Source organism: Coregonus lavaretus (assembly GCF_964263955.1).
Source record: "Coregonus lavaretus genome assembly, contig: HAP1_SCAFFOLD_1225, whole genome shotgun sequence".
Classification (NCBI taxonomy): Eukaryota; Metazoa; Chordata; class Actinopteri; order Salmoniformes; family Salmonidae; genus Coregonus; species Coregonus lavaretus.
In genome coordinates, this window is record NW_028160119.1 from 59,374 (window position 1) to 74,901 (window position 15,528).

At 44.6% G+C, this 15,528-nt stretch overlaps 1 protein-coding gene across 1 annotated transcript in view; it reads left to right on the top strand.

Annotated features, from left to right (window-relative positions):
* The window catches only part of pde8a (phosphodiesterase 8A), a gene marked incomplete at its 5' end in the record, with an annotated part of 55,956 nt that extends 42,047 nt beyond the window's left edge, over positions 1–13,909 (top strand). Inside the window, 6 exons of the mRNA XM_084196528.1 lie at positions 81–279; positions 3,714–3,931; positions 4,364–4,496; positions 7,728–7,892; positions 8,184–8,313; positions 11,127–13,909. Coding sequence (XP_084052654.1) covers positions 81–279; positions 3,714–3,931; positions 4,364–4,496; positions 7,728–7,892; positions 8,184–8,313; positions 11,127–11,233 — 952 coding nt within the window. The 3' untranslated portion in view covers positions 11,234–13,909. The remainder of the gene's footprint in view (positions 1–80; positions 280–3,713; positions 3,932–4,363; positions 4,497–7,727; positions 7,893–8,183; positions 8,314–11,126) is intronic.
* Between the last annotated feature and the right edge of the window lie 1,619 nt (positions 13,910–15,528).

Sequence of the window (15,528 nt, forward strand, 5' to 3'; positions counted from 1 at the left end):
GGTACTTAACTCTGTGGTATTTAACTCCTCCATGCTGTTAGCCCTAACCTTCATGAGGTCTGGTAATTCTCTCCTCCCAGGCCTCTGACCTATCTGGGCCTGAAGATCTTCTCTCGGTTCGGGGTGTGTGAGTTCCTGAGCTGTCCCGAGTCCACTCTCCGCTCCTGGCTGCAGGGGATCGAGGCTAACTACCACTCCACCAACTCCTACCACAACTCCTCACATGCTGCCGATGTCCTGCACGCTACCGCATACTTCCTCTGCAAGGAGAGGGTCAAGGTAAGATGGCCGTCCAAGATGGTCGCCACTGGGTCAGACAGTTTTGTCTTGTTTGTTTGTTTGTTTTCTCTGTTTGTTTTGTCTTGTTTGTTTGTTTGTTTTCTCTGTTTGTTTTGTCTTGTTTGTTTGTTTGTTTGTTTTCTCTGTTTGTTTTGTCTTGTTTGTTAGTTTTCTCTATTTGTTTTGTCGTTTGTTTGTTTTTGTCTTGTTTGTTTTGTTTGTTTGTTTGTGTGCCCCTCATTTATACAGGTAATCTGTTTGACCTGTTCCAAGACAGCAGAAGTAAAACATTTGTAACAAACATGCATTGAATTAAATCAGCACACAGCAATGAGTCAATCCTGGGCTGACATTCCTCAAATCACTAGCATGGCTTAATCCTAGTCCTAATTAGAGTTGCACAATGCCGGTAGCTTTCCCAAAATGTCCAAGTTTTCCTAGAAATTGCAGTTAGAAGATTCCTGGAATCAACCCTACCCACTGGGCAAAAACTGGTTGAATAAACGTTGATTCCACCTCATTTCAACAAAAAAAATTACATGTGACGACGTTGAATTAACGTGGAAAACTGTTTGGATTTGCATAAAGTCATCAACGTAAGGGATTTTCTTATTTTTCTTACCCAACTTGCAACCTTTTTGTTGAATTCACATTAGTTGACAACTCAACCAAATGTAAATCAGAACTACACGTTGAACTGACTGCTGTCTGTGCCCAGTGGGTAATATCATAATCCTAAAGTCTTTGACTCCTGTACTCTCTAACATGGAACTACATGTCACTAGATTAATCATGTTAGGAGTGTGTGTGTGTCTGGACCTGTGTAAGTGTGTGTGTCTGGACCTGTGTAAGTGTGTGTGTCTGTTTTGAGTGTTTGCATGAATGTTCAAAGCCACAGGAAGTAGAGGTGCTGCACCACCCACTGAAAAATCAGAATAGAAATAAAATATGAATAAAATAAAAAAAGTAGTGCACTGGGCCTTTACTAGCATTATCAGACCGATATAGACGTCTGGAGGGCAAAACATGTTTTTCATCATCTCCACTTTGGCAAAAAGGTAGTTGTATAATTCAGATCAGTATCTCGCAGGATTCAATAGTTGGAATTGTAAGAGTTGTTGCCCTGTCCCTTTCTGTAAGAGTTGTTGCCCTGTCCCTTTCTGTAAGAGTTGTTGCCCTGTCCCTTTCTGTAAGAGTTGTTGCCCTGTCCCTTTCTGTAAGAGTTGTTGCCCTGTCCCTTTCTGTACTAGTTGTTGCCCTGTCCATTTCTGTAAGAGTTGTTGCCCTGTCCCTTTCTGTACTAGTTGTTGCCCTGTCCCTTTCTGTAAGAGTTGTTGCCCTGTCCCTTTCTGTAAGAGTTGTTGCCCTGTCCCTTTCTGTACTAGTTGTTGCCCTGTCCATTTCTGTAAGAGTTGTTGCCCTGTCCCTTTCTGTAAGAGTTGTTGCCCTGTCCCTTTCTGTAAGAGTTGTTGCCCTGTCCCTTTCTGTAAGAGTTGTTGCCCTGTCCCTTTCTGTAAGAGTTGTTGCCCTGTCCCTTTCTGTAAGAGTTGTTGCCTTGTCCCTTTCTGTACTAGTTGTTGCCCTGTCCATTTCTGTAAGAGTTGTTGCCCTGTCCCTTTCTGTAAGAGTTGTTGCCCTGTCCCTTTCTGTAAGAGTTGTTGCCCTGTCCCTTTCTGTAAGAGTTGTTGCCTTGTCCCTTTCTGTACTAGTTATTGCCCTGTCCCTTTCTGTAAGAGTTGTTGCCCTGTCCCTTTCTGTAAGAGTTGTTGCCCTGTCCCTTTCTGTACTAGTTGTTGCCCTGTCCCTTTCTGTAAGAGTTGTTGCCCTGTCCCTTTCTGTACTAGTTGTTGCCCTGTCCCTTTCTGTAAGAGTTGTTGCCCTGTCCCTTTCTGTAAGAGTTGTTGCCCTGTCCCTTTCTGTACTAGTTGTTGCCCTGTCCCTTTCTGTAAGAGTTGTTGCCCTGTCCCTTTCTGTACTAGTTGTTGCCCTGTCCCTTTCTGTACTAGTTGTTGCCCTGTCCCTTTCTGTAAGAGTTGTTGCCCTGTCCCTTTCTGTACGAGTTGTTGCCCTGTCCCTTTCTGTAAGAGTTGTTGCCCTGTCCCTTTCTGTACTAGTTGTTGCCCTGTCCCTTTCTGTACTAGTTGTTGCCCTGTCCATTTCTGTAAGAGTTGTTGCCCTGTCCCTTTCTGTACTAGTTGTTGCCCTGTCCCTTTCTGTAAGAGTTGTTGCCCTGTCCCTTTCTGTACTAGTTGTTGCCCTGTCCCTTTCTGTAAGAGTTGTTGCCCTGTCCCTTTCTGTAAGAGTTGTTGCCCTGTCCCTTTCTGTACTAGTTGTTGAAATGTCCCTTCTGTACTAGTTGTTGCCCTGTCCCTTTCTGTAAGAGTTGTTGCCCAGTCCCTTTCTGTAAGAGTTGTTGCCCTGTCCCTTTCTGTAAGAGTTGTTGCCCTGTCCCTTTCTGTAAGAGTTGTTGCCCTGTCCCTTTCTGTACTAGTTGTTGCCCTGTCCCTTTCTGTAAGAGTTGTTGCCCTGTCCCTTTCTGTAAGAGTTGTGGCCCTGTCCCTTTTTCTCTGTGATTGTCATTCTAATGGGATCCAGAAAGAACAAAACCCTGTCCTTAAACATTTACATCAAAAGGTGCAAAATGATGGGCAAAGACCCAAAACATCCACATCAAATTTGAAAATGTTCTTGATCAAATAACATGGAAAACAACCACTTTTTGTGCAGTATTAATTGAGCATCCTTACAAACCACTTAATGTAAATGTACATTACTGTATTGTACATAGGCTGGTCATCTAGGTTTGTACCTTTTAGACTTGACATCACCATGAAGAAAAACAATGCACAATACAGTAAGTGAGTACATTGAGACATCAAGTGGTTTATGATGATGTGGCTCAGTTGGTAGAGCATGGTGCTTGCAATGCTAGGGTTGTGGGTTCGATTCCCACGGGGGGACCAGTACGGAAAAGTATGTAAATGTATGCACTCACCACTGTACGTTGCTCTGGATAAGAGCGTCTACTAAAATGGAAAAGGAATGAAGAGACCATTTCAGTTTTCACATAGAAATAAGTTGCATTAGCAATGTATGAGTAGGTGTTGTAAAACTTTTTGACCGGTAGTGTACATGATTAAGAAGGCCCCTATTCAATCAGTGGTTCAGTTAGTAAGATCATGCCACTAGCAACACCAAGGTTGTGGGTTCAGTTCCTGCAAGTTTCACATACTAAAAATGATCATGGTAACGGTAATTCCATGGTATATATTATATGAATATACTTAAGAGGGTGGCAGGTGGCCTAGCGGTTAGTGCGTTGGGCCAGTAACCAAAAGGTTGCTCGTTCGAATCCCCCTGTCGCTAATTATTCCAGTAATATTATATATATATATATGAATAAAAAAACTAGCCGTTCTTCTTCCCCTTAACAGCAAAGTCTGGACCAGATTGATGAGGTGGCGGCTCTGATAGCAGCCACGGTACACGACGTGGATCACCCGGGACGCACCAACAGCTTCCTGTGTAACGCAGGAAGTGAGCTGGCCATCCTGTACAACGACACGGCCGTGCTAGAGAGCCACCACGCTGCCCTTGCCTTCCAGATCACCACACGGGACGACAAGTGCAACATCTTCAAGAACATGGAGAGGTATTCTGGGAGGCTGTTTGGTCCATCTGTCTGTCCGTGTACTACTGTGTGTGTGTGTGTGTGTGTGTGTGTGTGTGTGTGTGTGTGTGTGTGTGTGTGTGTGTGTGTGTGTTTGTGTGACATAGAGGCAGGGCAGTCATGTGATTTGAGTCCCAGAATAGTGTGTCTCATGCACTGCTCTCCCTCGGAAAGGGGGGAGGGTAGATAATCACTCCATTCATCCCTCTCCTCTGTCACTACAGTCAGAAGGCTAGAACTGTCCAGAGGGGCTTTCAGCACATTTATTTACCCATGTTTTTGTGTGAACGTGTCTCTCTCTCTCTCTGTTCTTCCCCCTTCTCCCTGCCCCCCCCTTCCTCTCTCTCCTCCACTGCTTCTTTCTTTCTCTCGCTCTCTTTCTCTCTCTCTCTCTCTCTCTCTTTCTCTCTGTAGGAATGAGTACCGTACCCTGCGTCAGGCCATCATAGACATGGTGCTAGCCACAGAGATGACAAAACACTTTGAGCACGTCAACAAGTTCGTCAACAGCATCAACAAGCCGCTGGCCGCGCTGGAGGAGAACGGGGTGAGATGAACGACAGAACCAGAAAGAGAGAAGAGGGTAGAAAAAGAAGCATAAAGTCAGTTTGATAGGCTGTGTGGTTAAACATGATGCCAGCAGGAACCTGTTCATGGGTTAGACCAGAGTATTGCAGCCATACAGTAGTGGAGCTGTGTCCAGTCATGGAACAATCTAGAAAATACAATCGGTCTGTTTTAGACATCATTCTGCATCACGCTTACTCCAAAACAGCCAACCGTTAGCTAACAGGATGCAGGTTAGAAAGAGAAGAGTTGAAGGGAGTCATTGCCTAGCCTGTGTGGCCTAACGTCGCCTTCTAACGTAGCCTAGCCTTCCAGTGGAGCCTTCCAGCTAAAAGTTAGCCAACTGCGATGCAGGTTGAAGGGAGTTAGTGTAGCCTCCTGACCTAGCCTCGTAGTTTAGCCTGCTAGCTTAGCCTAGCCTCCTAGTATAGCCTGCTAGCGTAGCCTAGAGTAGCCACCTGGCCACAGACAGATTAGCGTGGAGAGAGAATCTTACAGTCTGGTTCCATCTTTCTCACGGTGGTGTGGAATGCACAGCACAGCCATTCTAATCTATCAAACAGACCCTTTTTAGGAAAATCATAGGAGATTCTTCTGCCTGGAAAAAGAACTGATTTGACACTATGTGGGCTGGTTTCACACACAACCAGGATTTACCTACTGCTGGACTACAAGCTATGCTTGAGTCCAGGACTAGGCTTAGTCATGGTCTGGGATTGAAACAACCAGGCCTATTGGATAATATTCACAGCACTATTAGTCTGTGAAAACTGTTGAAACTCTTAAATCTACTGTGAGTTCACAAACTAAAATATAATATTTCCTCCTTTGTATAAGTAATCATTCGAATCTTCTCTCTATTACATGTATTCAGCACAACTGTAAGACAAAACAACTCTGACAGCAGTGCCGGTTGTGTTCTTTAAGCTCTCTCTCCTCCCCACCTAGCCAGATGGTTGTGTTCTTTAAGCTCTCTCTCCTCCCCACCTAGCCAGATGGTTGTGTTCTTTAAGCTCTCTCTCCTCCCCACCTAGCCAGATGGTTGTGTTCTTTAAGCTCTCTCTCCTCCCCACCTAGCCAGATGGTTGTGTTCTTTAAGCTCTCTCTCCTCCCCACCTAGCCAGATGGTTGTGTTCTTTAAGCTCTCTCTCCTCCCCACCTAGCCAGATGGTTGTGTTCTTTAAGCTCTCTCTCCTCCCCACCTAGCCAGATGGTTGTGTTCTTTAAGCTCTCTCTCCTCCCCACCTAGCCAGATGGTTGGGTTCTTTAAGCTCTCTCTCCTCCCCACCTAGCCAGATGGTTGGGTTCTTTAAGCTCTCTCTCCTCCCCACCTAGCCAGATGGTTGGGTTCTTTAAGCTCTCTCTCCTCCCCACCTAGCCAGATGGTTGGGTTCTTTAAGCTCTCTCTCCTCCCCACCTAGCCAGATGGTTGTGTTCTTTAAGCTCTCTCTCCTCCCCACCTAGCCAGATGGTTGTGTTCTTTAAGCTCTCTCTCCTCCCCACCTAGCCAGATGGTTGGGTTCTTTAAGCTCTCTCTCCTCCCCACCTAGCCAGATGGTTGGGTTCTTTAAGCTCTCTCTCCTCCCCACCTAGCCAGATGGTTGTGTTCTTTAAGCTCTCTCTCCTCCCCACCTAGCCAGATGGTTGGGTTCTTTAAGCTCTCTCTCCTCCCCACCTAACCAGATGGTTGGGTTCTTTAAGCTCTCTCTCCTCCCCACCTAGCCAGATGGTTGTGTTCTTTAAGCTCTCTCTCCTCCCCACCTAGCCAGATGGTTGGGTTCTTTAAGCTCTCTCTCCTCCCCACCTAACCAGATGGTTGTGTTCTTTAAGCTCTCTCTCCTCCCCACCTAGCCAGATGGTTGGGTTCTTTAAGCTCTCTCTCCTCCCCACCTAGCCAGATGGTTGTGTTCTTTAAGCTCTCTCTCCTCCCCACCTAACCAGATGGTTGGGTTCTTTAAGCTCTCTCTCCTCCCCACCTAGCCAGATGGTTGTGTTCTTTAAGCTCTCTCTCCTCCCCACCTAGCCAGATGGTTGGGTTCTTTAAGCTCTCTCTCCTCCCCACCTAGCCAGATGGTTGTGTTCTTTAAGCTCTCTCTCCTCCCCACCTAGCCAGATGGTTGTGTTCTTTAAGCTCTCTCTCCTCCCCACCTAACCAGATGGTTGTGTTCTTTAAGCTCTCTCTCCTCCCCACCTAGCCAGATGGTTGTGTTCTTTAAGCTCTCTCTCCTCCCCACCTAGCCAGATGGTTGTGTTCTTTAAGCTCTCTCTCCTCCCCACCTAGCCAGATGGTTGTGTTCTTTAAGCTCTCTCTCCTCCCCACCTAGCCAGATGGTTGTGTTCTTTAAGCTCTCTCTCCTCCCCACCTAGCCAGATGGTTGTGTTCTTTAAGCTCTCTCTCCTCCCCACCTAGCCAGATGGTTGTGTTCTTTAAGCTCTCTCTCCTCCCCACCTAGCCAGATGGTTGTGTTCTTTAAGCTCTCTCTCCTCCCCACCTAGCCAGATGGTTGTGTTCTTTAAGCTCTCTCTCCTCCCCACCTAGCCAGATGGTTGGGTTCTTTAAGCTCTCTCTCCTCCCCACCTAGCCAGATGGTTGTGTTCTTTAAGCTCTCTCTCCTCCCCACCTAGCCAGATGGTTGTGTTCTTTAAAACTCTGACTAACAGTTTGCAATCAAACTAACTTTGTCAAACACAGTTAGTAATCAAACTAAAACTCTGACTAACACAGTTCACAATCAAATTTTGTCTAACACAGTTTCCTTTGATTGCTAACTGTGTTACAGTGTTAGTTTGATTGCTAACTGTGTTAGACAGCGTTTTAGTTTGATTGCTAACTGTGTTAGACAGAGTTTTAGTTTGATTGCTAACTGTAACACAGTTAGCAATCAAACTAAAACACTAACACAGTTAGCAATCAAAGGAACACCATGTCTAACACAGTTAGCAATCAAACTAAAACTATGTTTAACACAGTTAGCAATCAAACAAACTGTCTAACACAGTTAGCAGTCAAACTAAAACGCTGTCTAACACAGTTAGCAATCAAACTAAAACACTGTCTGCCTTTCTCTGTTTGTGTGTTTGCATGTGTGTGTCTGAGCCTTTCTGAATGTGTGTCTGCGTGTGTGTCTGCGCCCGTGCGTACCTGTGTGTGTCTACGTGCTTGTGTGTGTGTGTGTGTGTGTGTGTGTGTGTGTGTGTGACCTCTCCTTAGGGAATCGGTGACGAGGAGTCTGTCAAAGGCATCCTAACGTCCCCAGACAACCGGATCCTTGTCAAGCGCATGCTGATCAAGTGTGCCGACATCTCCAATCCGTGCCGACCGCTGGAGCTGTGTATAGAATGGGCGGGGCGCATCTCAGAAGAATACTTTGCACAGGTACAGGACAGTAGTGAGAGGGGAGATGAGGGAAACATGATGCTGCGGTTTGGAATGCTAATAGAAACCGTAGAACAGCGTACCTTTGGGGATTCAGCAGTTAGCTGATGTGGAATGTGAAACACATAGCAGACTGGAGCAGCATTCATTGATTGTTTTGATTAGATGTACTGTACCAGCCAGGAAATATTGGTACACACTCAGTAAAGACACTGTGTGTGCGTTTGTGTGTGTGTGTCTGTGCGCTAAACACTGTGTGTGTGTGTGTGTGTGTGTGTGTGTTTGTTTCAGACTGACGAGGAGAAGAGACAGAGCCTGCCAGTGGTCATGCCTGTGTTTGACAGGAACACCTGCAGCATTCCCAAGTCCCAGATCTCCTTCATAGACTACTTTATTACAGACATGTTCGACGCCTGGGATGGTAAGGACTTACGTTAGCTACCTGATCTAAGGTCTAGGCTTCAGCTCAACGGGCTAACGGTGTTTCGATGCTTGGGACGGTAATAACTGTTAACTGCTATACTATGACCCTATCTGCTCCATGTAACAGGGGACTTAAAGACTAGTTAGCTCCCTGAATCTAATGCCTAAGCTTCAGCTCAGCAGCTAACACAGTCAGTGTTGTGGGGCAAAGTCGCTCGCATCATGAGCAACCTTCCCTTAGACCTTAAGACTGGCTAGACTGATTTTACCAATCTATAATGTTTTCGCTGACATGGGTAAGTGACTGTCACTGACTGACATAACAAGAGAAAAACTGCTGATGCGAAACCAAATTGCACCTTGTGTATTCTAAGCAGGTTGAGACCCCGACTGAGTTCTGAAAATAATAAAACAAATAATGTTTTGGGAAATTGGTCCGCAGGCCTACAAAACCGCCGGCCGCCAGTTTCCCATCTATTGTCTACACAGTGTAGCTACATAGTCTACAGGATAGCTACATAGTCTACAGTACAGCTACATAGTCTACAGGATAGCTACATAGTCTACAGGATAGCTACATAGTCTACAGTACAGCTACATAGTCTACAGGATAGCTACATAGTCTACAGTACAGCTACATAGTCTACAGTATAGCTACATAGTCTACAGTATAGCTACATAGTCTACAGTATAGCTACATAGTCTACAGGATAGCTACATAGTCTACAGTACAGCTACATAGTCTACAGTACAGCTACATAGTCTACAGTATAGCTACATAGTCTACAGTATAGCTACATAGTCTACAGTATAGCTACATAGTCTACAGTACAGCTACATAGTCTACAGTACAGCTACATAGTCTACAGTACAGCTACATAGTCTACAGGATAGCTACATAGTCTACAGTATAGTTACATAGTCTACAGTACAGCTACATAGTCTACAGTACAGCTACATAGTCTACAGTATAGCTACATAGTCTACAGTATAGTTACATAGTCTACAGTACAGCTACATAGTCTACAGTATAGCTACATAGTCTACAGTATAGTTACATAGTCTACAGTATAGCTACATAGTCTACAGTACAGCTACATAGTCTACAGTACAGCTACATAGTCTACAGTACAGCTACATAGTCTACAGTACAGCTACATAGTCTACAGGATAGCTACATAGTCTACAGTACAGCTACATAGTCTACAGTATAGCTACATAGTCTACAGTACAGCTACATAGTCTACAGTACAGCTACATAGTCTACAGTGTAGCTACATAGTCTACAGTACAGCTACATAGTCTACAGGATAGCTACATAGTCTACAGTACAGCTACATAGTCTACAGTACAGCTACATAGTCTACAGTACAGCTACATAGTCTACAGTACAGCTACATAGTCTACAGGATAGCTACATAGTCTACAGTACAGCTACATAGTCTACAGTATAGCTACATAGTCTACAGTACAGCTACATAGTCTACAGTACAGCTACATAGTCTACAGTACAGCTACATAGTCTACAGTATAGCTACATAGTCTACAGTATAGCTACATAGTCTACAGGATAGCTACATAGTCTACAGGATAGCTACATAGTCTACAGTATAGCTACATAGTCTACAGTACAGCTACATAGTCTACAGTACAGCTACATAGTCTACAGTGTAGCTACATAGTCTACAGTATAGCTACATAGTCTACAGTATAGCTACATAGTCTACAGTATAGCTACATAGTCTACAGTACAGCTACATAGTCTACAGGATAGCTACATAGTCTACAGTACAGCTACATAGTCTACAGTACAGCTACATAGTCTACAGTATAGCTACATAGTCTACAGTACAGCTACATAGTCTACAGTACAGCTACATAGTCTACAGGATAGCTACATAGTCTACAGTACAGCTACATAGTCTACAGTACAGCTACATAGTCTACAGGATAGCTACATAGTCTACAGTACAGCTACATAGTCTACAGTATAGCTACATAGTCTACAGGATAGCTACATAGTCTACAGTACAGCTACATAGTCTACAGGATAGCTACATAGTCTACAGTACAGCTACATAGTCTACAGTATAGCTACATAGTCTACAGTACAGCTACATAGTCTACCACGATAGCTACATAGTCTACAGTACAGCTACATAGTCTACAGTATAGCTACATAGTCTACCACGATAGCTACATAGTCTACAGGACAGCTACATAGTCTACAGTATAGCTACATAGTCTACAGGATAGCTACATAGTCTACAGTACAGCTACATAGTCTACAGTACAGCTACATAGTCTACAGGATAGCTACATAGTCTACAGTACAGCTACATAGTCTACGGGATAGCTACATAGTCTACAGGATAGCTACATAGTCTACGGGATAGCTACATAGTCTACAGTATAGAACACAGTCACCTGTTTAGTCCACAATAGGCCCAGTCATCTGTTGGCCTATAGACTGTCACATTCTTTCTGGGTCATTATTTAATGCTGAATAACTTGACTCTTAAACCTGTTCTTTGCTAGATACCTTCATTTGCTACCCTGTATGTTTTTACATTTACATTACATTTACATTTAAGTCATTTAGCAGACGCTCTTATCCAGAGCGACTTTACCTTTTCCATATTGGTCATTTAGCAGACTGCTGTTGTCCAGAGCGACTTAGTCAGTACATCTGTATGGTACTGACTGTACAGACTGAACATCCTCATTTTAACCTGTCCTAAATCAATCTGTCAATTAATTAATTAATTAATTAATTAATTAATTAATCAATCAATTATATTTTGTCCCCAGCGTTCGCAGACCTTCCCAACCTCATGCAGCACCTGGACAACAACTTCAAGTACTGGAAAGGCCTGGACGAGCGGAAGCTGCACAGCCTGCGTCCTCCCCCAGAGTAGGAGCACCCTGTCTTGGGTCGATGCCGGGCCCCGGGCCCCTCCCTGGTTCCTGTCCTCCTCATCTCCTCTCTCTCCCTGTCAGCCCAGCTCCGTCCAGGGCTACCAAGCCTTCACTCTCCTGCTTCTGTGTAGCACGCCACCAAGCGTCCACATGTCCGTCCAACAGAGACAACACATACTGACAGACGGACGGACAGACCGGACGGACGGACAAGCTGCAGCAACACCGGGCTCTTGCTTCATACGTAAACCTCGCTAGCTGAGGATGGACGACGGACAGACACGCGGAGCCTCAGAGTCCTTATAAACTACCAGTGAATGATGGGCTTGACTGTATGCGCCTACTGCTGCCAGTGAGGCTGTGTGAGGGACTGTTGTTCTCCCAGCCAACCTGGTGATGGATGTACCATCCCCCTAATACTCTCACACACACGGGTTCCCCCTGCCTCTCTCTCTCTCTCTCTCTCTGTCTCTCTGTCAGTCAGAGGCTGATGATGTTGCCGTCTCTCTGCAGACTGACTGCTGGTTCGCTGTTGGTAGAAGCTACAGAGAAAAGAAACACACAAACAAACTGAATATTGAGATGTCAGGTGGTTTCAAGTCTCTGGCACCTCCAATGAGAAACTGTTTTTGAGGATCGGCTGATAGAGAGTTCACATTACACAGTTTTCGTCCCAAATGGCACCCTATTCCCTATATAGTGCACTAATTTTAGGATAAAAGAGTCTATGGGGCTCTGCTCATAAGAAGTGCACTTTATAGAGAATAGGGTGCCATTTGGGACGGCCCGGTGTCAAATCCACGTCAGACCGCACTACCCTCTATCGCCCCCCAGTGGCCAACAGACTGAACTACACCTCCACCACCCTATTCTAGCTGTATTTCCTTTGTTTGTTTGTCCTGCAGAAACACGTGGTCCACTAGAGGACCTGTAGCGATGGGACGGGACACGAGGCCGTCCTAAACACACTGAAAGTATGTTCCATATGCCACCCGATTCCCTTTATAGCGCACTACTTTAGACCAGAACCCTAGTCAAAAGTAGTGGACTAGTACCCTATAGTCCCTGGTCAAAAGTAGTGCACTGTAAAGGGAATAGGGTGCCATTTGGGACGTATCCAGAGACATACGGGTGGGTGGGGTTTGGGGGTGTTCAGTGGGTGGAGCTAACTAACTGTCCTCAGGCCACTGGTGAAAGACACAAACAAACATTCAGACATCTTGGTCACACAGCCAGGTCATTATTATAGACAATTTGGTATTTTTTATTTTGTGATGATGAAGATGAAAGACGATGATGAATAAATTAGAACAAAATTAAGAAAATATGAAGGAAAGAAAAGCCAAAGCTGAATAACATAATATTATATAACTATGAGTATTGTCCATGAGGAGGAGCAGGATTATTATCCATAAGAAAACATCAACATTATAAAACATGTTATTTTAGTACAGCACCAGTTTGAATGGACATATTTGTATTGCACTGTAAAACAACAGTTGAATTGTCTATAATGTCTCAGTGATTTAGTCCATGGAGGGGAATCGGGACGTTAACTTGTCGGAATAAGCTGTATTGTTGTCTATCACCTCTGCGAGTTTGTGTGTGTCCATCGGCAAACCCACCTGTCTGTCGATTTAAACAAACGCTGTTGACCGACCGAACAAACGAGCGCACGCCATCCCGCTACAGCACATATCTGTGAAGAAGAAAGAATAACTGTGTTTTGGACTTGAAAGATGATTTTTCTCCCGGAATTTTTTGTATCAGGTTTATCCTACTGAAACAGACTGCCTTATTTTATACAATATTTCTACAGTACATTGCAGAGCTACGGAACACCGTCCCAGCTCTAATACACCCCACTGTGCAACGGATAAGGACATACGGACGTTTTTAATAACATAGTCAGGAGAAAAAAAATGTTATGTTCAAGTAAATCTCAATATTTTTATAGACCTGTGAATTTTACACTGGAGTGACAGGAAAAACAAAACAAACTTATTAACTATCTGGGTACATGCTGTGAAATGTGTTGTTGGGTTGGTAGAGAAACATTTCAGTCTTGTAAACAGAGGAACTATGATTGCGTCCCAAATAGCACCCTATTCCCAATAAAGTGTACCTCTGGTCAAAAGTAGTGCACTAAATAGGGAATAGGGTGCCATTTGGGACGCTACATATATGATTATAACGATTAATTAAGGATGTGGATCACAGAATTGTCTATCACTGTCTTTTCCCCCTGTCTCCTAGAAACCAGCTTGCTTTGACTTGATGTTAACCAACATCGTCCTGTCACTGGCCATTTTGTCCAAGATCCTTGTAACACGCAGACAAGGAGTCACTTTACCCAGGGAATATGCTCTGCCCAAGGGTGGTTTCAGATTAGGATACTAATATATGTTAAAGAATGTTGCTTATTAAGATTATTTCCTATTTAAACAGTATATATATATATAAAAATGCCATAACACATAAGCAAACGTTGGTTGATGATGATGTGTATTATTATTGACCGATGAGTAACTTAATAACTCTTTAAGGGAGAATTGTACACTCAATCAGGGAATTAGTTTGATCCTTCTGATTCACTACTACTCCTGGTCTGAAGGCACCAAAAAAAATGAAACAAATTAGAAATGATTCAATGGAGAATAAAATAATGACAATTACTTCTGTTGCACCATGTTTTCAGTAATGAGACAATTTACTGGTCAGGACTCACAATCTCTATCTCTCTCTCTCCGTCTATCTCTCTCTATCTCCGTCTGCCCCTCCATCTCGCTCTCTATATCTCTCCCCCTCTCGCTCTCTCTCCGTCTATCTCTCTCTATCTCTGTCTGCCCCTCCATCTCGCTCTCTATATCTCTCCCCCTCTCGCTCTCTCTCTCTCTCTCCGTCTATCTCTCTCTATCTCTGTCTGCCCCTCCATCTCGCTCTCTATATCTCTCCCCCTCTCGCTCTCTCTCTCTCTCCGTCTATCTCTCTCTATCTCTGTCTGCCCCTCCATCTCGCTCTCTATATCTCTCCCCCTCTCGCTCTCTCTCTCTCCGTCTATCTCTCTCTATCTCTGTCTGCCCCTCCATCTCGCTCTCTATATCTCTCCCCCTCTTGCTCTCTCTCTCTCTCTCCGTCTATCTCTCTCTATCTCTGTCTGCCCCTCCATCTCGCTCTCTATATCTCTCCCCCTCTCGCTCTCTCTCTCTCTCTCCGTCTATCTCTCTCTATCTCTGTCTGCCCCTCCATCTCGCTCTCTATATTTCTCCCCCTCTCGCTCTCTCTCTCTCTCCGTCTATCTCTCTCTATCTCTGTCTGCCCCTCCATCTCGCTCTCTATATCTCTCCCCCTCTCGCTCTCTCTCTCTCTCTCCGTCTATCTCTCTCTATCTCTGTCTGCCCCTCCATCTCGCTCTCTATATCTCTCCCCCTCTCGCTCTCTCTCTCTCTCTCCGTCTATCTCTCTCTATCTCTGTCTGCCCCTCCATCTCGCTCTCTATATCTCTCCCCCTCTCGCTCTCTCTCTCTCTCTCCGTCTATCTCTCTCTATCTCTGTCTGCCCCTCCATCTCGCTCTCTATATCTCTCCCCCTCTCGCTCTCTCTCTCTCTCTCCGTCTATCTCTCTCTATCTCTGTCTGCCCCTCCATCTCGCTCTCTCTATATCTCTCCCCCTCTCTCTCTCTCTCTCTCTCCGTTTATCTCCACACACACTGAAATACATATAATGTGGCTGAACGGTCACACTTGTGATGCCTTGGACATGGAGATAGCCTGCTGTTACTGCTGGAATATACAATATACAGTGTGTCAGTTGATATAGTTGATATCATTTATATTGTATCATGTATGTCTACTCTAGTGTATGCTAAGTCTCACTACCAACCCTACCCACTTCTCTCTTCTGAGTTTAGTTGAGCCTTTCAGCCTGGCCTCAAATCAAATCAAATCAAATTTTATTGGTCACATGCGCCGAATACAACAGGTGCAGACATTACAGTGAAATGCTTACTTACAGCCCTTAACCAACAGTGCATTTATTTTAAACAAAAAAAGTAAGAATAAAACAACAACAAAAAAAGTGTTGAGAAAAAAAGAGCAGAAGTAAAATAAAGTGACAGTAGGGAGGCTTTATATACAGGGGGGTACCGTTGCAGAGTCAATGTGCGGGGGCACCGGCTAGTTGAGGTAGTTGAGGTAATATGTACATGTGGGTAGAGTTAAAGTGACTATGCATAAATACTTAACAGAGTAGCAGCAGCGTAAAAAGGATGGGGTGGGGGGGCAGTGCAAATAG